This window comes from Vespula pensylvanica, chromosome 7, assembly GCF_014466175.1.
Source record: "Vespula pensylvanica isolate Volc-1 chromosome 7, ASM1446617v1, whole genome shotgun sequence".
NCBI lineage: Eukaryota > Metazoa > Arthropoda > Insecta > Hymenoptera > Vespidae > Vespula > Vespula pensylvanica.
The window spans coordinates 1,769,349-1,792,069 of record NC_057691.1 but is presented as its reverse complement, the minus strand read 5'-3'; the positions used below and the strand labels follow the sequence as shown (position 1 = coordinate 1,792,069).

At 41.8% G+C, this 22,721-nt stretch overlaps 1 protein-coding gene across 2 annotated transcripts in view; it reads left to right on the top strand.

Annotated features, from left to right (window-relative positions):
- The first annotated feature begins 4,639 nt into the window (after positions 1 to 4,639).
- LOC122630558 overlaps positions 4,640 to 22,721 on the top strand; it is a 19,273-nt gene continuing 1,191 nt past the window's right edge. The window contains exons 1-3 of one of the 2 annotated variants that reach the window (XM_043815165.1): positions 4,642 to 6,335; positions 10,610 to 10,819; positions 11,580 to 11,860. In XM_043815165.1, the coding sequence (XP_043671100.1) occupies positions 5,363 to 6,335; positions 10,610 to 10,819; positions 11,580 to 11,860 (1,464 nt within the window). In that variant the 5' untranslated portion in view covers positions 4,642 to 5,362. Of the gene's footprint in view, positions 6,336 to 10,609; positions 10,820 to 11,579; positions 11,861 to 22,721 lie in introns of both variants that reach the window. The other variant, XM_043815166.1, reaches the window with a different exon arrangement.

The window sequence follows — 22,721 nt, the reverse complement described above, 5'->3', positions numbered from 1 at the left end:
CCCCGTCGATGTCCACGAAAACGATGTATAGTATAGGGTGGAATACATTTTTTTTATTTATTTTTTTCCTTTTTTCTTAGTCGTTACATTTTCTTTCCAACGACGTACGTGACCATGGCATACGGCGTTATTCCTTTCGCGGATATTTAACGTATGTACTCTACGTGAAGAAAAAGTAAAAGTTTACTTTCTTAGCGTAATTTAATACGCCCATTACTTTCAACGACAATTTTTGAAACGAATCGTTCGTTTCATTTCATTTTAACTTGTAACATTTTCTTTTTCCTTTTTTTCTTTTTTGTTACTAATTAAACAAGTATTACATCTCACTCATTGAGACACATTAGCATATATACACTTTTAACGTTGCATTAATAGCATCCGTCCTTAAAAAAAAAAAAATAACATAGTTAACGCTTGAAATAATTTTTTTCAAATATTTGCTTCGCCTTTCTTTTCTCTTTTTTATTTCTTATATTTTTGAAATTTCGAGTCTATACGAATCGTACTAGGATTATATAGAGAAACGTGTTTCCTCTCGATGGTAAATAGAGAAAACTAGAGAAGAAGAAGAAGAAGAAGAAGAAAAAGATTCGTAGATTCCATCGGGAATGTATATACGAGCTTGTATAAGGCATACATCGGCTGTAGTACCTACCGAAGTTCTCATTTCAGCGAGATATCGGATTTTTCCTGGCTCCCCTCATACCTCCCCCCCGTACCCTTCTTCTTCGTTCTCCTTTATTATCCGCCTCTGCTTCGAGTCTCTCCCTCTCCTCCGTCGTTCTTTATACCAAACAAAGCAATCTCGAACTCGTAGCGACAGCAGCCCCTACGTGCGACTGCTAGGTGACAATTTATATACCCACCCAACTATATAATAACTTACTCGATACGTCTTTCTCGCACGAAGCTACAATCGTTTTCGCGCTTTGCTACCTCGATTGTTCTTACCCGAACTGTTACGATCTGTTGATAAGGAAAGAAGAACGATCTGCCATTCGAAACGATTGTTCTCCTTTTCTTCTTTTTCTTCTTCCCTTGTTTTTTTTTTTTTTTTTTCTTCTTTTTCATCTTAAATATCTCGTCGAGTTTAATGTAATAATTTAAAGAGTAGTTATCGTCGATATTATTTATTTTCCTTTAAAACGTTAAACTCCGAATGATCTTTTGTTTACAGATAAATTTGCAAAAAATTGATGTACGAATCTAAAGGGAAGAGTATTTTTATATAATGTCAGATCATTGAGAAAATCTGTCCAAGTAATAAAGTCGATTTTCACGGCTGATTCGTCTCATTCGACGTAACACACGCATAACTGTATTTCTTGGCAAACGATTATAGTCGATATAATAGAAAGAAGAAAAAATATATATATATACTATAGTATATAGTATATATAGATAGATACAACAGCGTCATGGGATAAGAGACATAATACCGTGGCGTCATATGCTCATAACTGCCCCCTATCAGAATAATATTATTACTTTGCCACCCCCGCTATTATCCTTCTGGAGCGTAACGCGTTCACTTTCTCGTAGATATCTTTCTCCAGCTAGCATCAATGAAAGCAAACGAGTTCGTGAACCGTAGAAAATCATCGAAATTCCACGATGAATCCTCGACTACATTCGAAGTAATCATTGTCTCCAAATAATGTTTCCGCGGAGCAACTTACAAGTGAAAATATCAGTTTCTAACAGACGGTATCTTCATTAGCATTATTCGGAGATCGTGGACCGCAAATAAGTTTGAAGCACAGGCAAGGGAGGTACAAGGATGCAAATAAGGGTGATATTGGTGTAAAAGGGATAGAAAGTATTGTCTACCTTTCTTGTCCCGTTTATACTTATCCTCTCTTCTTGTACTTTCAATTGTAATCTAATGAAATTTGTGTAAGAGAATAAAAGATGTATATATATTTTTTTTTATCCTTTTTTTCTCACATTCTTTTTCTCTCTTCAATGATCAAACATTTGGCCATGATATAAATTCAGAAAGTAAAGTTACATGGGAAAACCGATTTACAAAAAAAGATTCATATGGAATTATTCGAGAAGACATTAAAAACATATAGCATCGATAAAAAGCATCCCTTTTTTTTAAACCGATGGAGCGGGCAGAGTAATAAACATATAATAGAATCTCCTATAATAATTCGAGGATTCCCTTCCGATGTTCATTTCGTGATTTTTTTTTCTTTTTTCTTCTATTTTTTTTTTTTCTTTCTACGAGCAAGCCTTCGGCACTCCTCGCTTTAACCATCACCGTCTCTACCACCACCACTACCACCACCATCACCACCACTACCACCATCCACCACCTTTACTACTAGCAGGGGTATAGCTAGGAGCAGCCAGCACCCCCACCGGTTGGTTCGAACGTCGCTGAGAGGGTGATAAGTCGTGACGTCGACGAGGTAGAGGTGATTTCGAAGGGTAGGCGTGGCCGTGGAATGCCATAGTGGAGGTGGAATCGAGAAGGGTAGGGTGGCCCGTGCTATGCTCTCGTTGGCTACCACTACCCTCCACTACCACGTGGCGTTGAGGATGTCGGTGCTGGCCGACGTTTTAGAGGGTGGAAAAGCGTGTAAGAAAAACTACCCTCTCTCTCTCTCTCTCTCTTTCTTTCTCCTTCTCTGTCTCTCTCGTTTCCTCTTCCTCTTTCTTCCCTCTCTTCCCGCTAATAGACGGTGAGTCCACTTAAACGCACCGCGCGACGATTTTCTCTCTTTTCTACCCCTTGACGAATCAGCACCCCACCTATCCACCCCCACCCCCATCCTCAACCCCTTCTACTTCCCGTTCTTTCAACCTCTCCTCCATTCTCGCTTCCCTGACTTTATTCCTCGATCGTTCGACGGTTATACGTGCGCCCATATAATGCGCAAGTTTACGTATGTACCTACCTCGTTAATTGCATATCGAGAGAACTTTGTTACCAGTCATCCTGTATTAGGCATCGGCCTGGTATCATATAGCTATACAATATGGGTGTATATATTATGTATGTACTTAACCAACCCTCCACTCCATCTCTGCACCCCCACCTACGATACTATACGTACATGCATACGCGTGCGTTCGTCGAATCCGACCTGAGTACCGGTATGCCGCTCGTTAATTTAATTAACCCTACCGACATTTCCGCCGGACGCGCATTGCCGCCATACACCTTCAACGAATTCTCCTCGTCCTATGTATCTATCTATCTATCTATCTATCTATCTATCTATCTATCTATTTATCTATCTATCTATCTATTTATCTGTGTGTGCCATGTGCGTCTTCTATTAATATCACAGAACGTACAATACAGGGATATTCTCTTGAAATAAAGGAGAAATATTTTTTACCGTCTCTCTTTAAGATTTTAATGGATCGAGATTTTATCGACCATTTTTAACTCGCATTAATAAAAAAAAAAAAAAAAAAAAAAAGAAAGAAAGAAAGAAAGAAGAAGAAAAAAGGAATAAAAAATCGCCGATGAATTAACTATAGAAGAAAAAGTTTTTCTCCTCGTTATGACGATTATCGCAATGATTATTATCGTTATTAACTCTACAAGTAAGTTAACAGCGTTCTAATAATCTTATAGGCGTTATTATTGGCCGATCGCCGAAGTGGTTGGTCTCGATTATACTTATTACTATTATTATTATTATTACCATCATCATCATCATCGTCGTCGTCGTCGTCGTCGTCGTCGTCGTCGTCGTCGTCGTTGTCGACGCCGCCGCCGTCGTCGCCGTCGTCGTTGTCGTCGTCGTCGTTATAGCAACTTGAAAACTCGAAGCAACGGAGAACGGGCACGGATGATCGGAAGTGTGCAATTACACCGGTGAATAAGTCATGCCGCGCGCGATACTGGCCCTCACTACTTGCACTCCTAAGTAGAGAAACACGAGACTCCGGAAGACGTGCATGCGTAGTGGTGAGAGATAATAAAGTTGATAAGGGTGTAGAGTGAGCTGCTCGACGTCCCCTACCACTAGTCCTCCAGAGAGGGAGAGAGAGAGAGAAAGAGAGAGAGAGACAGACAGATAGAGGGAGAGAGAAAGATAGAAATATCGCAGAGGGGTAAGTGGGCGTGGCCAGGGGATAACGTCGAAGCGAGCGATTGGACGATTCGTGGGGCGGCTTCGTCAAATAAAATCCAATCGTTGCTACCAAAGGAATGCGAATCTCCGGAGCTTTTTTCCTGCCTTCTTTGGTGTAGAAACTTCCACCACCATCATCGGTACTACTCTACCGTCGTCTCCTTCTTCCCCTATCGAAACGCCTCCCTCTCGTCTTCATCTTCTCTCTCTCTCTCTCTCTTTCTCTCTCATTCTCTTTCTCTTTCTCTTTTTCTCAATTGAGGTGGGGGGTGAACGCAGCAGCACCGTTTGATGGGAGTATGATTTTATTACGGCATTACCGAGCGAGCCAAACCCCGAATTGCTCGGCTTATAGTCTGTATTATCTCACCTAAGAGCGAAAAGGGTGCTTTGGTGGGGGTTGTAAAGAGAAAGAGAGAGAGAGAGAAAGAGGGGTGATGAAGGAAGGAGGCGTCGGAGCAACTACCACCCCTTCGCTCTCTCCCTTCTTCGTTTACTCCCGGCCGTGGCAAAGGTAGGAGGGGTGTCTCCGGGAAAGGGAGGGAGGATGGGATCTCGAGTACCAACTATATGCTGCTTTGTGGGCCTTCATTCGAGGGTCGCACGCTCGCACGTTGCGCGCTGCCACACTAACCCCCCTTCTCTGTTCTCAAGCGCACGTCAGTTGACATTCCGCTGCCGAAATCGCACGTTTCTCTACCCGCTCGCATTCGCGTTCCTCTAAACGATCGACCACGTTAAGAGTATTTCTTTCTTTTTTTTTTCGTTGCGTAATCTTAAGTTGATAATGGTGCTTGTGTCATCTTATTTATCTTTCATCTATCTCGTGTGAGTACTCGAGTGAGTGAGGCAAATTCTCCAATGGTTTTTCACGAGCGAGGACGTTAAAGAAGAGAAGTATTGTTAATGATCATTTTCTTAATTATTCAGAATGGAGGATTAATATCTCTTGTTCGATATTAGAAATCGCGTGACGTCGCGGAGATAAAACGATCGTTTTCTTTGTAACGCGAATATGATTCGTTGACATTATTTGAAAAAAGAAGAAAGAGAGAGGAAAAGAGCAAGAAAGAAAAGAATGTGCGTCCTTCGATCTTGACGAAGCAGAAATGTACGAGATTTGAAAGTGGATGATTTAAGGGGTCCTCGATAATCGTTCGAGCAAAGAAGAGGAAAAAAAGGAACGTAAGAAGAAGAAGAAGAAGAGAGAGAGAGAGAGAGAGAGAGAGAGAGAAAGAGTGGAGCAAGGGAGCCGTGCTATGTTCCCCTCGTCAGCGGCGATGCTGAAGAATCTGCAGCAAAGTGCAATGACCTCGCCCTTCTTGATGGAGAATCTCCTCCAAAGTAAGGCCTCGTCGGGGACGGACTTGACTAGTCTGACCTTGAACTGGGCGGCTAGTTTGGTAGCACGGCAGAGGGAGAGAGAATGCGAGGCTAATCTACGAATCGGTAGAGAGAGATTGTCTCCGACACCACCGAGTGTAAGTCAAGAACACTCGGAGCAGCAAAGACCGTCGATCGTTGGATCACGAGGAATCGATCGATCTGGTCCGATGATGGATTGCAGGGATCATCAGCGAGCGAATAACAACGGTGTCGTCGTTGGTGGTGGTGGTGGTGGTGGTAGTAGTAGTAGTAGTAATAGTAGTGGTAGATTGGATCGTCAAATTCAACGGGACGAGAGGATGCAATTCCTTCGTGGCAAGGAAGGACCTCTGGAGAGAGTTCAGAACGCGTACGTCGACGTTGAGAGCGAGAGAGAGTCTCACAATAATGTCGTCGAACGTCTGTGCGCGATGGAGAGACTCTGCAACGAGAGGATCGAGAATCGATCGAACTCGGCGATGGACTCGTGCAACTCGAATGCCGATGAGGATCGTGTCTCTACGGAGATGGACGGTGGTCTTCACGGCGAGAGGGATCGCGATGATTCGGGAATTCTCACTGGCGAACGTGTCCCTTCCTCTATCCATGCGGACAGGCGCTACGACCTTGGATGCAGAAACGTCATGCACACGTCCGACGATATGACGATTCACGGGGAGAGAGAAGCCTCGGTGAGCAGCGAGCGTGGACTCGACAGGATAGGCGAGAGGACGACCGCCTGTTCCTGCGGCGACGAGCAATGCTTGGGACCTGCCTGTAGGACCATACAGGAGAAGGAGAAGCCGCAGCTCAAGTTCAGCGTCAACGCGATACTCGGTGGCAATCACGATAGGAGACCGCATCCTGGTAAATGTTTTCTCTTCGATGTACGATATTAACGTCTTCGGAAAATGATCTCTAACGTCGCTAAATAGATTTAGGTTCCGTTCGTCTCCTCTTTCTAACTCTCTCTCTCTCTCTCTCTCTCTCTTCTTCTCGTTTTCCCCTCGAAACTTTCTTCTTCGAACGACACAAGAAACAACAAAGAACACGTGTACTCTCTTTGACAATAAAAGAATAAACATTCTATGGTCGATCATGAGATGAAACTTTTCCTTACTCGTCGGATAGAATTTAGAGTGTTGAAACAAAGCTCACCACAAATCAGTGTCGCGAGCAGACTTCTGTCGGCGGTCCCTAAATCTCATCCGCACACCCTCAAGACGAGTCGCAGCGTGCGTGCAGGGTGGAGCAAGGGCGTCAGCTGGTCGGCCACTTACCTTCACCCCAATATTAAGCTCTTACGATTGGTGCCTATAATATTAGACAAGCGGTAGAATCCAATGATGTATTGCCGGCCCTCTCTTATCGCGTTTCCTTTCGACTGCCGACGAACCGGTCACTATATCGATAACCTTTGATAATTGTCTGACTATTAACAGGCTCGTTTCGCTATTACACTTTAAATCGTTTTACACGTTAACCTATCAACGCGGTATGCGGTTTATAATCGACGCCCTAAACGATAAGAATTGAAACAAATGGTACAAAAGTTTCGAGATATCGGCATGATGTCATTAATAAATCGTTTAACGTTGTACATCTTTCGACAGCCAATCCGTTTTCGATAGCCCAAGGTACATACCTGGCTGCGATTACATTATCCGCTTTTCAATTTCTCCCGATCATTCGTGATAAGTATGACGTTATAGAACTCGTAATAATGTTAATGATGCGTATTAATCGTCCGACGGATCTCCGATAGCTTATATTAAGTATCATAACGAAAGTCTTTTATAACGGACGAGATCGTGCCGTTCTTTCCTTTGGTAAAATAATTTCTCTGGTAAAAGGAGAAAGGAAAAGAAAAAAAATGGAAAAAGAAAGGAGCAGAAAGAAAAGAAGAAATGAAAAAAAAAGAGACACCCAGAGGTGGTACATAGGAATCATGAGTTTAGTTCGTTCGGTGAACTCGGCCATCTCGTCATTGCGATCCTCGTTCGGCTCGTCCTTTTTTTTTTTTTTATTCCTCCATTCCATCTGTACCATTCCGTGATTGACACACCGTCGATGAAGTCCACCCGCGGCGCGATAAACGTAGCGGATACAGACGTAGCAGGTACGGCACGGCACGCTGCACGAGGCGTCACGATCGGTAGAGAGGGAGCGAGAAGATAGAGAGGTTGGGTGAGGGCGAGCGAGCGAGAGATAGATAGGTAGATAGAGAGAGAGGGGGGAAGGGGAGAGAACGAGAGGGGATGTACAGACAGAGATAGGCAGGGGGGTTGAATGTTGCATTTAACATCAGCGAATTGCATGCATGCGCCGTGAGGACCGCGAGGATGTTCGTGGCTAAATCGGAGGAGGAGGAGGTGGCGGAGGGAGTAGGGGGAGGAAAGGGAAAGGGGTGAAGTAGAAGCCGATACGGAGGGTGGGATTTCATGCATTTGTCGGGATATAGTGGATGCATTGACCGTGCCACGTGCATGTGTTACATCCCTTCTCTTCACCTCTCGCTCCACTTCCACCTCCAGCTTCACCTGCCCTCCCCCTCTTCCTCGACCCCTTTCTCCTCTCATCTCATCTCTCCTCGTTCGCCCGCCATGGTAACCACCCCCTCGTGAGGTCGGACCGACCGGCACCCTCTTGCGCCCTCCTCGCCGACCAATTGTACGTCATGTCGAAACGTAGTGAAATAATTGCGCGAAAAAGTGATTGGCAACAAACTCGAAATTCATCGACGAAACGAGAGTGCGTGCCGGGATACACGCGTCGTCGAATGGCCGGATGGGTGGTGGCCGCTCGCCCAGTGGGATGTTACGATAGAAGAGGACGGTTAGAGGGTAGAGGAGGATGAGGAAGAGGTGGTGGTGGAGGTAGAGGAGGAGGAGGAGTGACGAGAGAGCGACGTTGAATTTCGAATACCATTTTCACCGGTCGTTGGACGATTTACCGATCCTTTCTCTGTCACTCCTACTAGCTTGCCTTTCCCTCTCTGTCTTTCTCTTTTTCTCTCACTCCCATTCTCGGTTCGCTCTTTGTCCTTCTGTCTGTTCATGTTTTTGCTACATACAGCGATTATTGATATTTTCCGATATCGAATGTGTCGACGTGACGGGATTCGTTATAAATCGCGATAGAGAGAGAGCGCGCGGAGACTCTGCTCGAGATATACGTATATTTCTCTTTGCTTTGTTTCCTTTCTCTTTTCCTCTTTCTCTTTCTCTTTCTCTCTCTCTCTCTCTCTCTCTCTTTCTCTGTCTCCCGATTTAGTTTGTTTTATGCGACTGATGGCTACGCGACGTGGCTGCCTATCGGTTTTTTTTAAATTAAACTCAGGTACACGCGAACGATAGAAACGTTGTGTTTCGGTTAAGTACGTAGGAGAGATGAAAAAAGAAAAGAAAAAGAATGAGCGATTGAGAGAGAGAGAGAGAGAGAGAGAAATGACGAAATCTTCATCTCCCGATCTTCATCCCTCGTTCTAAATTCATGCGACCCTTAAAGAATTCCTTAGAAAAACAAGATGTTCTTGCACGGACGATTAATCGAGAGGATGCTCTCTAACCGAGGCGAGCACGAAATTACGTAGCAGGAAATCAGTTAGTTAACCATGCGCGTAAAACAAACAGAGATCACATTGAAACGGCCTACGTTGAATTCATTCCATAGTTCCCTACCTTACTTGCATATCCCAACGTGCACATGTGTGTCTCTCTTTCTTTTTCTATCTCTTTTTCTCTCTCTTTCTTTTGCTTCCTATTCACAGTGAAAACCTGCAGTGGTATCTAGTTAATAATGCATCAAAAACCTTAATCCCTTAGAATAACCACCGATATGTTATATACCGTATGCGGTAGGTGGAGATAGATAGGTAGAGAGACAGAGATAGAAATATATATAGGTATATATATGGAGGGGGCAAGTAAAAAAAGAAAAAAGGAGGGTCCTTAAGCCTCCCGTATATAAAGAGGGGATATTACAACTGTAACAACACACGCGAGTCGTTTCAGAATTTCTAGACTGTACGAACCAGAGTTTTAATCTCACGAAAAGTAAGGAGAAAAAGAGAGAGAGAGAGAGAGAGAGAGAGAGAGAGAGAGAACTGGATGGTTGTAAGGGGTGGAAAAGTAGGCCTTGATGCGAAGACTCTCTCGAAGGGGGAGTGGCGGGTTGAAAAAAAAAGCCTTCCCATTCAGTGTTTCCGTTGGAGGTTAAGCCGTTATTAGTCCGCCGTCAGAACTCTAAGTTGCCGGAAAGCTTCTCTCATTGGCCGGCTACGAAAACAACGATAAAAGGCGATGAGTATTTTATGGGGTCTAGAGGCACAATGGGACTTCGTGTATGGGCCATTGTCAGGGTATTGTCTGTTCGAACGCGCGAGGCAAAGCTTTTCTACTACCATTTCTCTCTTTCCTATATTTCCTTCTTTTTTCTCACCGATCCGCCCTTTTCGATCTCTTTCCGCGTCTCTTCTAAATCCTAAGCAAGAGGAGTCCCATTATTTTATTATTTTCAAACACGTCAATTCTTTCTCTCCCTCCTCTTTTTTCAAACGCGTTTTTTTCCTTGGGCGTGGTCGTACGAAGAAGACGAAAGAAAAAAGTATATAGGTATATATATTAAAAATCGTAAATAGATGGAACTCTCGTGTCGAAGCAAAGGTCGTTTTATCGATGACCATGACGATTCGAAGATCATTTATTTAATTTCTTCTTCTCTTGTTTTCCTTTTATCGACGAAAAGAAAGTAGCAATTATTACGGTATTATTATACCTATATTAATACGGAACGTGCAACGTTTAAAAAGGTATCAACACCCCGACGGTAAACTGTTGTGCTACGTGTAACAGTACGGAACAGAAACGTAGTATTATTTACTCCGTCGGAGGTGTTGAAGCGTGCGTCAACAGGAAGTCGGGCTTTGCCCGGAGCCGTCAGGAGGGTTTACTCGGGGGTGTCAGCTCGAATTATGCGTCGCAAGGAATACACCGACTTAGGCGTTCTACCGCACGATAATCCAGGTTCTCGAAATGTTCCGAGGGATCATGTTAAACGTACCGTAATGGGAACGTATACTTCCTATCTTCTTTGATTTAATTGATTTTTTTATCACTCATCCTCGTATAACTTTTCAACAGAGAACTTTCAAGGATTGCCACCGGAAGCGATACCCGCCTTTCTGCAAAATTTACAAAATTCGGCAGGATACAACATAGCCAAGCCCATAGCGAGGCCTGCTGCCTATCATCCTTATCACAGGCCAAGTCATCAACCACCACAACGTCATTTGCCTCCAAACGCTCATCACACTCTACAACAATTATTTTACAGAGGCCCGTATTTAACCGGTGAGTTCGAGAGATTTTTCTTTTTTCTACTTTTTTTTTTTTATCTTTTCTTTTTTTTTTTTTTTTTGTTTTTTTCTACCCCGTTTTTTGTGTTCTTTTTTTTTTTTTATTTTTGTTTATTTATTTATTTCAGTATGAAATTCATCCGTCGAGAGTGAAACGTCGAAACAGAAAGAAAGCTCGTGGTTCGCGTCATTTTCAGCTTTGCCGGGTCGAAAAAGTTAATGAACAGACGCCGCACACCGTGCGCTAGACGGAAACGGGTTTTCGATGAGCATATAAAAGCGAAACTTCCGCATGCGGTGCAGAGAACGCCGAGCGTATAAACGCGCACGGGTACGTGCTGGGGCACGAGTTTATCGAATATCTTGTTATAGGTAGGCTCGTATGGGACATGGAGTGCATATGAAGTGTAGTGAAAGCACTACCATATTATGTACATGCACCGCCACAAGCGAAATGCACGCATGCAACAAGTGCGTGCAAATATCATCGGTGCAGATAATACCATCATGCTCAGCTTGGCAATATCGCGCAGATACGATCTGGAGATTCAATTGGCCGTTCGTTATTAGATGACTTTGATTCAATTGCTATCGGGCACGGGTTTCGACAAGCGATCGATGAACTTCGATGCTTACGCCATTTTTTCCTTATCCTTATACCAGTTCGAGATATTACCTATTTGTACGTTAACACGAAGAAACGAGATGAGTCTGGGAACAATCGTTTTGATCGGATGATTCTTATTTCTCTCCAGTCGCAAATTCTGGTACCGGAACTCATCATCCGGCGGCACCAGGTGGTGGAGCCGCATTTCCTGGTGCCATTCAAGGTGGCCTCGGTGATTTCGCTGGGACAGGATTGGTCTTTCCCTGGGCGACGAACGCTCGTGGAAAGCCGCGAAGAGGTATGATGAGAAGAGCGGTTTTCTCGGATCTTCAAAGACGTGGCCTCGAGAAAAGGTTCCAAATACAAAAGTATATCAGCAAACCCGATCGCAAGAAGCTAGCGGAAAAGCTCGGCCTTAAGGATTCCCAGGTGAGGAAATTTTCTTGAGGAGAATTTTATCTTAATTCATTGTTAACAAATCATTGTAAAAATTGATTATTAATTCAGCGTTATTTCGTTGGAATGAATCGTGCCAGGACGGATATCTATCTGTCCGTTTCATTGACGGTAGTAACACGTACGTATCAACACAAAGAGGAACGTCGAGTAGATGCACGTAGAGTTAGGCACATAATACACTCTCGGTTTGGGGTTAATCGGGCGATGCCAGTTCATTAGTTGCACACGTACCTATCTACCTACCTACCTACCTACCTTCCTACTACCTACCTACCTACCTACCTACCTACCTACCTATCTACCTATCTACCTACAACACGTACGACCGAGCAACGGAACGAGCGAGTGAAAACGCGAGCGCGCGCGCACGCTCATTCACAGTTCGCTCGTTCGCTCAACACACGAACGTAGCAATGTCGTTGTTCCTGGTGTTACCAGCTTGGTTCGGCTGTGGCGGCGCTAATGAAACTAAACGGTACCGGGAAATAGCGTTGTGAGTTAGTTTCATTTGATTTCATGAGCGTACTTCGCCACCCGTAGCCGCCGAGCGTGTGGTCCACGTTTACGTTAGCGAATGAGAAATTTTGATGGCAACGTGTAAAATATTAAAGGACGAAACGGGGAACAAAATTTTTCTTCGAAACACGGATATATTCTTCGTCGCGAACGCAATCGACAAATTTTCTCAAGAAAATATTTTCATTTGTCTTTTGGAGAATATTTTAAAGAAGAAAAAAAAATAAGTATAAAAAGAAAAAAAAATAGGGGAAAAAGGACAAAAAACACGACGACGTTCGCCAAGGCCCGTTCGACGCTACGTGTGCGTAACTACTGGCTATAAGCTCGCCCAAACAAGGACAAGGGAAGCCTCTGGTAACCGGTAAAGGAGTGAATGGCGATAGAGAAGAGGAAAGAGGGTGACGCGAGGGAATATATCCTCATGTATAATTCACACCTCGAGCGCCATGCCTTTATCCTGATTGGTCGAGAGCCACTCTGCTACTGGTTTTACGAGAAAACCTAAAGATCGCGCATGGACGAGGGCACACAGACACATACAAACAGACACGCACACACGTGGATATTACATATTACATACACGTAGCTACGAGAAATCTGTCGTTTAGTTCCTTCGAGAAAAGTGAATTTTGACGTCTTGCTATTTTGTTCGATATATAAAAGGAAAATCGTTGGATTTCACTTCGTGTCGGATAGTCTATTTTCTTTTACATACATACATATATATATATATATATATATATACATATATATTTTTTTTGTTTTAAATAATCAACGATATGATAATTCGTTTTAAAGTTTTTCAATAGGCTCATCGGTGAGAGATTCGACGGAGAGAAAATTTACATTGTTTTTTCTTTCTATTTGTATTCGTGAATGATCCGACGAAAAAGTCTTGAATTATGAAAGGCGAATCATCGGAGAAAAAAATTTTTATTGAGTTATCGCGCTCTCTAACGCACATGGTGCGTGAATCTTTTCTTAGTTTTAATTAAAGACGTGCGGTCTACGGGCGGCATGATAATAATAAAGCTTTTCTAGGGGGATTCCGAAGAGGTGGAGACTGGGGAGTTGCGGGGGGATTTGTGGGTGGCGGTGCGGGCTAGAATCCGCACTTTGCGATAGTCGAAGAGAATGGGGCGGAGCAGAAGGAGAAGCCGAGGTGCCGTTTCACTCGGCAGCCTTCTCGAGCTTTCACTACAGTTTATGACGAGGGTGGGTTTAAGAGAAAATGCCGAGGGTTAAAGGGGGATAACTAAAGTAATTAGTGATGGCGAGTGAACCTACCCGCCATGCTTTGTTATATCTATAGACACCGATCGTCGAATAACTTGGACATCCTCTTCGAGATCACTACGATCTTCTCCTCGTGGATGAAATTATGCGAGCGTTAACGTCGTCGGGTCAATAAATATATTCAATATTAAACGTGTTTCAACGTTTTGAATTATTATCTACGTTTCGTCGAACGTAACAGCGTATTCTTCGTTCTTATCGATCAATTTTCAACAGTTGTATAATTAAAACTTTTCATTGGCTGATTATCGTCTTTGAACTCGATAAAAATAATACGTATAAGATGTAAGATTTTTAATCGGACGTATCAATGTATAATCATTCATCCAGTATTTATCTTTTATTCAATATTTATTCCTACAAAATAGATGTCCTATCGCAAATGTATTTTGTCAGAATCTGTCGTGTCGCTCTTGGGTAAGTGTCGTCAACGCTTCAGTCTTAAATTATCTGGAATTAAGACGAGTCGAGTACTTCTCTTTTCTTTTCTTTTCTTTTCTTTTCTTTTTTTTTCCCTTTTTTTTCGTGCCCGAGACATTTTCGCCCGCCGTCGGACGAGCGGAAAGCTTTAAGGAAAAATCGGTGAAAGCCCTGAAGGCTTGTTATCTTTTTCATAATCAAAACCGACGGCACGGGAGTTTCCCTTCTTACAACTTGGCAGGGCTGTCAGAGTCACGCTGAGCTCTTAATTCGCGATAAGAGAGAGAGAGAGAGAGAGAAGGATTTTACTTGTCGTCCTACCATTTAATTCCTCGTCGTTAACTTCGCGTCACAGGATTCTCGCCTTTTCTTCTTTAACGATAATAACAGATTACATTTTCTTAGTAATTAGATATCTTATTAGAATCGGAAAGACATTATATCGCGACAATAGAATCCATACGATTTCTTTGCCCAAGCGACGAAGAGTTTTCTCATTCGCTCGTTTAAACTAAACACTCGGACGTTTAAACTAAAATGGATTTAACCACTTGTCCGGACATTTCGTTTCGTTGGCTCTTTCGAAAGGACTTTAATTTCTTTCGAAATTACAATCACGAATAAATTACAATCTCGCTAATTAAATATAATAATCGTGCTTCCTTAGTATTGACAACCATTCACGCGTGAAACTGAGATTTTGATTCCTTTTTAGTTTCTTTTTTTCTTGTTTGTTCTCAAATTATCTATCAAATTAAATTGTTTTTCTCCTTTTCAATCAAAATCGATCGATTGATCGATCGCTCTCGAAATCGCGTTGTACAGCAAAGTCAATATTTCCCTCCCCCTTTCCCCCCTTCTCTCCCTTTCTTTCGCTCTCGCTATTTGGAATTTATCGAATTCAACGTCGCTAATGACTCCGCGAAGCTCGCAGTAACTTGTGTACTCGATTCAATCTCTGCCCACAGAACGAGCAGCTTGCCTTTTCCCACGAAACTGACACTGACACGTTAGATAGATCGACCATTAGGTTTGCGTTTCAACGGGATATAGAGTTTCCAGGATTTCATCGGTCAAATCAATTTGTAGCCATTAGAACAGAACTGAGATTGCCTTTTACAAAAGGCGCTTCCCTAACGTAAGAATCGTGTTTACAGAGCATCAAACTCGAGTTATTCTTACTTATCTTAGTTATTTCTGATTCTTTTCGAGAAAAAAAAAAAGATAGAGAAGAAAGAAAAAAATAAGAGTAATATTGCCGCAAAAGGAAACGAACTGATATTGAATCTTCCCATTAATTTTCGAAAAGTTTCGCCAAAGGAATAGTGAAACGCGATAGATATCCTCTTTTTCTCTCTCTCTCTCTCTCTCTCTCTCTCTCTCTCTCTCTCTCTCTCTCTCTATCTATCTATCTATCTATCTATGTATTTATCTATCTATCTTTTTCTTTCTCTCTCTTTCTTTCTCTGACGGTTCAAGTCGCGTAAACCGGCATGAAAGTTCGTTATAACGTAACCCGCCGTTTTAACTTCCCTCACAATCTGCCGTGGATATTAAAAACAAAGGCTGCCTCTTGCAGGGCATAACATGAATATAACGTTGCGCAATATCTTGCGGCTTAAGCTCTTCGGCTTAGCCCATGGACCTTCATGCATTATGGATTTTACTTTGAGAACGCGACGCTATCCCGAAGGTAGAGGAGCTAAGAAACCATGAATATACAATACTCTGGTATGCATATAGATTTCTCCTTCGTGAATCAACTTTAATCACTTCTACGAAAAAGAAAGAAAGAGGAAGATAGTAAAAAAGAGGGATAGAGATAGAGAGAGATCTGCAGGAGTTTCGACTTTTGCTCCGTCGAACGATAAAACTAACTTTAACGATTACGAGTGATCCTAATCATTATAAAGAACGAATTAAACGTGAACGTTTTGAAATTTCTTGATTTTGATTTAACGAAATTACGGTTAAATAAATACTTAGATATGGCGGTCAATGTATGATCTACTTTCCTCGAAAAATATATCGACAAATTCGTAATAGAGAAAAATCCGCGCAACGTCCGATTATCGCTTTTGGCTCGTCACATATTTCTCTTGGTAAATATCACTTCCGATTTGTGCCAGGTCGTAGTCACTCTCACAGCTGTAGCCGCGTTATACGACCAGCACGCAGACGGATTGTAAATTCACAAATTGTGTCCCGAGCGTAAAGGCAACCGGCAGGCACCCCTCGAGCGAACCACCAACGCGAACGGAAACCAACGTCGATTCTCGAAATACGTTCTCTCTCTCTCTCTCTCTCTCTCTCTCTCTCTCTCTTCCTCTCTCTCTCCTTTCCGCATTACCACGAGATCGTATCCATAAAACTCGATGGGTGTATAACGATAAACATGAAAAGATCCTTTTTCATTCGTGAAATCCCAACGGTTTCGATCGAATCGCGCGAATCGAATACCAAAGTATTCGTGAAAGTTTAAAGAAAAAAGAAAAGAGAGAGAAAGAAAAGGTAAAAGAAAGTGTCTATAGTTATCCTCTGGTTCTAATACCTATTATTATTATTATTATTATTATTACAGAAGCAGGTTCATTTTTCATTATTATCAGAATGAATTTTATCGATCGGGTAAAATCGATTAAAAATCTCACGGGCTAATCGTGTCTCCTGTCTTTTTAATAAATTCGTGACAGAATTTGTGTCTCTTTATATCTTTATCTCTCTCTCTTTCTCTCTCTCTCGATTAAGAGGCGACGTTCCTTTCCATACATCAGAGCAGATCGTCGACCGGCTTCGCCCGCAGAATCTCTCCACGGCGGCAGCTTTGCACAGTACTTTTTACGTTTGATCTCACTCATCCCTTCCCACTCTTCTTGGAGGGAGATGATTCTCTTACTCTCTCTCTCTCTTTCTTTCTCCCTCATTCTTCTATATCCTCATCTATCTATCTATCTCTTTTTCTCTCTCTCTTATATAGGAACATCGAAGTGCGGGAGGAAAACGGTATTCCAACGGAGAAAGAGAGAGGGAGAGAAATAGAGAGGGTGAGTACCGAGGGGTAGTTCTGAGGCCGACGTCATAATCGATCGTCTTTTATTAAACTGCACCAGATGGCGCCACCACCGCACTAGGCACTGCGTGGATGGCACGAGAGAGAGAAAGAGAAAGATATATATATATATATAGAGAGAGATATAGCGAGAGAAAGAGAAAGACAGCCGAAGAGAACGAACGGCGAGTCGTACGGAGGACGAAGAGGGTAGGCGGAAGTTAAGGGCGGTCGGCCAGGCTCGAGAGGGGAGAGTTAAACGGAGGAGGATTTCCAACTGGGGGTCGAACCGTGGCTCTCACCTCTCGCGCACCCTTCTTCTCTCACCCTCTCTCTCTCTCTCTCTCTCTCTCTCCTTCTCTTTCGCCCTCTCTCTGTCTTTCTCTCTACCGTTTCTCTTCGAAGGTAGAGAGGGTGGCTGCAGCCAATCGTTTAACGATTACCCACTCGCTCACTCTATATAACGCGTTTCGGATGTCGTCGTTATGCTTGATCTTATCGTACGGCGATATGGCGATCTTGATCCTTCTCTCTCTCTCTCTCTCTCTCTCTCTCTCTCTCTCTCTCTCTCTCACTCTCTCTCTCTTTTTTTTCTTTCCCTCCCTTTAACTCGCACACACATTTATAAGTATATAAGTTGATCTCTTAGGAAAGATGCGCAACATCTTTTTAATCTTTCAAAAAGAGCGGAGATCGAGTTATACCCAAGTTCCCTCGTAAAAATCTGACTTTTTCTTAAGAATCTAAAAAGATATATTACTACTAATCCCCATCCCTCGCTTCCACCTCTTCCTCCACCCCATGCCTATCCGCCTCGCCAGCATCTTTCGCAAAATTATTTTCAAACGTTCGTTGATCTTCCCTTTTCTTTCTTTCTTTCTTTCTTTTCCTTCTCTTTTTTTTTCTTTTTTCTTTCTGTTTTACTGCTTTTTTTTTTTTTTTTTACCTTTTTTAATATCTTTTGCTCTTTTTTCTTTCCGTGTTTTCGAAAGTTCTCGCGTTCGTTTCCATGTAACCAAGCTCGTTTTTCCATCGAGCTAACTCGCTACCGTTTAACTTTTTATTCCGATGGCTCTGTGAAGCTTTTGCGTTTACCGGTATATTTCATTCGGTTATATCGTTACAATATACGAGAGAGAAACGCGACGGGTAATCGTTTAAGTATTATGCTGTTACAATAGCAGAGGTACTGTAACGCGTTTTGGATATCGTCATTAAGCTTGATCCAGCTATTTCAAACATAGATTGTACATACACACACACACACACACATATATATATATATATTTATTTATTTATATCTATATTTATATCTCTCGATAAATAATCACGAGAATATATATATATATATATTAATATATAAAATCGATTATCGAACTAATTTGTAAGAAGTTGGTCTCGAGAATGAGAATGAATCTTTAGAAATTGAAGGAAAGGACGGAACCTGGGGGATCGCTTTCGAAGTTGAAATACGATTGCTCACTCGTGAGACGAGAATGCTGTCTGAGATCACTCGAGAATCGAGATATAGGGGATCGTTTCAGCGGATAATACGCAAGAAGGTATTATGCTATACTCGTCGCGAAGTGGAAACGAAATGATCAAACTATCTATATTGATAAACCATTTATATACATCATACATACATCGTACATAATATATACATACATCATGTACATATACTGATATTTTTAAATTATCAAAATTTTCTTTAAACGATCTTCCATTTGTAATATGTCCACGTTGTCCTCATTATACTTGGATCACTTCAAGGTCGACATGAAATTAAGGTCGAATGACAAACAAATTGAACGATGAGATCGACCAACAACGAGCAATTCAACTTTGCCGAAAAGCGCAGACTTTCTTTTTTCTTTTTCTTTCTCGTTCTCTCTCTCTCTCTCTCTCTCTCTCTCTCTCTCTCTCTCCTCTCTCTCGCTCTCGCTTTCTACCGAGCGTAGGCGCTTTGTTACTTTTGTTAGTTTCCGTCCTGCCTGCCGTTGACGGGACAATCAATCACCGCCGTTTCCCGGTAAACGTAAAACGAAAAGAAGGAGGGATCCAGAAAGTAAAGCCTCCTTTTGCAGGGCGCCGACTTTTGTTTGTTAAATAAAAAAGTGTGCGAAGAGAAAAACAGAAAGAAAGAAGGAAGGAAATAAGAAAAGCAAGAAAGAAAGAAAGAAAGAAAGAAAGTACGAGTCGCGTCGTCACGTAACCCCTACGTGACGTCGAAAATAGGAGAAATAAAAGAAAAATAAAACAACTTGGACATTTGCCGTCCAGGAAAACGGAATTTCTTGTGACATTAACGAACACTTTGAGCGATCAGGATAACGCCCCGTTGAATTTCCAGAGACAAATACGTTCAGCTTACAGCTCATTTCCGGACTTTGCTGCTCGCAGGTTGTTCCTCTTTTGTCGTAACGCGTTATATATACGTACATGCATATATATATATATATATATACACACACACACACACACATATATATATATTTATTTATAAATATGTACGTACAACACCCATGGTGGTGGTCATTGTCGGCGAGTTAAAGGAAAATTCAACGCTTACGTGTTAAGGGTTATGACACGAGCCCTTTACATACCTGTTACCACTACCCCTTCTATAATCTCTCTCTCTCTCTTTCTCTCTCTCTCTCCCTCTCTCTCTCTCTCTCTCTCTCTCTCTTTCTTCCTCTCTCTGTCTCTGTCTCTTTCTCGCATGACAGAGGTCGAGTCGGGTCAGTACACGACTCCGTGTGAGTACACCCTAAGGCCAAAGAGAATATTAGCACGTCAGGTCGTTAGGGTTTCGCGATCGCGTCAGATGCACGCTCAGGCCACGTCAGACGAAAATTTTGGAAAATCGTTCGCGATATGGTCATCCAGCATGGAAACTTTTCTTCACTTCGTAACGAAGCTTATTGTTTCTTTCTTTCCTTCTCTTTCTTTCTTTTTTCTCGTTCCTTTTCTTTCTTTGTTAATATTTCTTCTTCATCTCGACATTATTAATCCCTAACACTACGGAGCATCATGCATCGTGTGTCGACCGACGTTTTTGAAAACGAAACGATCGCGATTACGGAATATACGATAAAAGTAACTCTTTCTTGTTAATTTCACTCCGATTATTTCTTCTTTTTTTCTACTCTTTCCCTTTTATTATGTCAAAGCGAGGGCATAAAGCGAGACGAGATTGTAATTATTGAATACAATTGCGAGCACCCGATATCACACGGGCTTAAATATAAACATCGAGTTAAACCGGCACCCATTGTACGTAGTTTTGCTAACGAATTTCATACGAGTATATCCTAAACGTGGTGGAGAGTACAAAAGCGTTGGCACGTCGAGCGGCATAATTCAACGATTAATCCTCTATCTCGATATTTCCATAAATATCGATCGCAGAATCCTGCCTTTTGACGTTCTGCCTTTTTGTTACGTTAAAATTGAACCTTTTATCTTCCGTAATATAAGTTGTTTTATATACGAATTGAAAATATAAAATAAAGCAGTTTTATCGTTTAATTATTTCTATTATATATATATTTTATTCTATATTACATATACATATATATATATATATATATATATATATAAAATATGAAAGAACGTTCAACGTGTTGAAAAAGTACAACAAGCAAAGTCACTTGTAAATATTTCCAAAAGAAGAGTTAATCACAATAGTAACAACGGTAGCAATAGTAGAAGTAACCAGCCTCTAATGTAAAAATGAAAATTAAACCCATTTATCTATCGTTTTATAACGTAGGTAGAGTAACAGAGAAAAAAATAGAAAATACTCGTATGATTCATTCGTACGTAAAGGTATATCGATAATAATTTTATTATATGAAATAAAAATAATTATATTAAAATGATATAGATAATAAAATATTCCATATTCATATATATATATATATTAAATCTCTTAACGAGAAAGTACTACTAAGTTAATATCAAATATTAGAATTAGAAACAGAAATAGAGTGCTCGTAATTAGTCTCACGGCCGATATCCGATGCACGCGTGCATTGTGAACGATGTTGTTTACGTTAACGTTGCTCGTATGAGCGGAGCCTAAAAGCTGGAGTATATTAGCACGTCATATCGCTCGCGTCCGAAGGTGTCAAGTGCATACGCGCGGCCTTGCGTGAAAATTCCCAATGTTTTAAACAATAACCAACTGCACACTGATTATGCGTTAAATTGCCGGTCGCGAGCGTGCGATCACACTGTGCGAAACTTTCGAAAAACGTCCGTTCGCCCATTCGCAAGCGGATTTAATGCTCGCTCTGAAATGGATTACGAGCAATTAATGGACTCGCTATCGCTTCACGAGCTTTGTATCCTATCGTGGAATAACGTATACCGTTTTTTACGTCTTACAATTTCGACGATAAATTTTATTGTTAACCCTTCTATATTATATAACTCATATACATATACTTTTATATATATATATATGTGTGTGTGTGTGTGTGTCTGTGTACGTATGTTACATTTTGTAACTATTACTTCACGTTTCCCCCCGACCCTTACCCTCCCGGCAAGAATTAATTATTCGTTCATATTCGAACCTTTTGTCTTTCTAAATCGTTTGAAAGAAAATTTGTGCTTTACCAATTACAAATTACATCTGTTTAGAATTAATACAGAATATCGTTATTTCGCAATATATTATTTCATTTCAAACAGAACGATATAATTAATATTATGTATATAGAATTAATTGATGGTTTAGCTGATACGAACAATTACATATACATTTGTAGTATTATTAGATTTTAGAACATCCACTTCCTTTCTTCTTCATCTCTCTCTCTCTCTCCCTCTCTCTCTCTCTCTCTCTCTCTCTCTCTCTCTCTCTCTCTCTCTCTTTCTCTTTTTCTGTGAGGGTGTCAAGCGCACACCTCGACCACCGAATGAAAATTCGAAAAGCAGTTTAGGTAAATCAATCCGGCCGCGGGGTCAACGATTTTCCGTGGAGCACGGCTCAAGGCAGGAACGCGTATAATAAAGTGGCGGATGGGATTGAGCGGTGGCAGGAAGGGTACCAAGAGTAGTAGGTACTGGCGGGAGGTTAAGGGGGAGAGGGATGAGAGAGGGTGGCTTGAGAGATGGAGGGGAGAGAGTGTATGCCAGAGAAGGTTCGTTCGGTTCGGTTCGGTTCGGGTGGGTGGGAGATAGAGAGGGTGGAAGGAGGATGGGGTAGGGAGGGGGAGAATTTCAGGTCTCGTGTGCGTTTGACGTTGGCCCGTTGAACGGCCCCGGTAATGCATGGTCTTTAGCGTACGAAAATAAGGGGGTGACTCTTCTCTTCTTACTTCCACTTCATCTTCTTTCTTTTTCCTTCATCTCCTCTGCTGGAGAACGTATATACATATACGCGTACGTACGTATATACATATATAAGAAGAGAGAAAGAGAGAGAGAGAGAGAGAGAGAATTTCTTCTACTTCTTTCTATCACCACTATTTCTCTCCCTCATTCGTTCGATGTCTTTATCGAGAACCAGACGAGAGCTTTGGGAGAGAAAAAAAA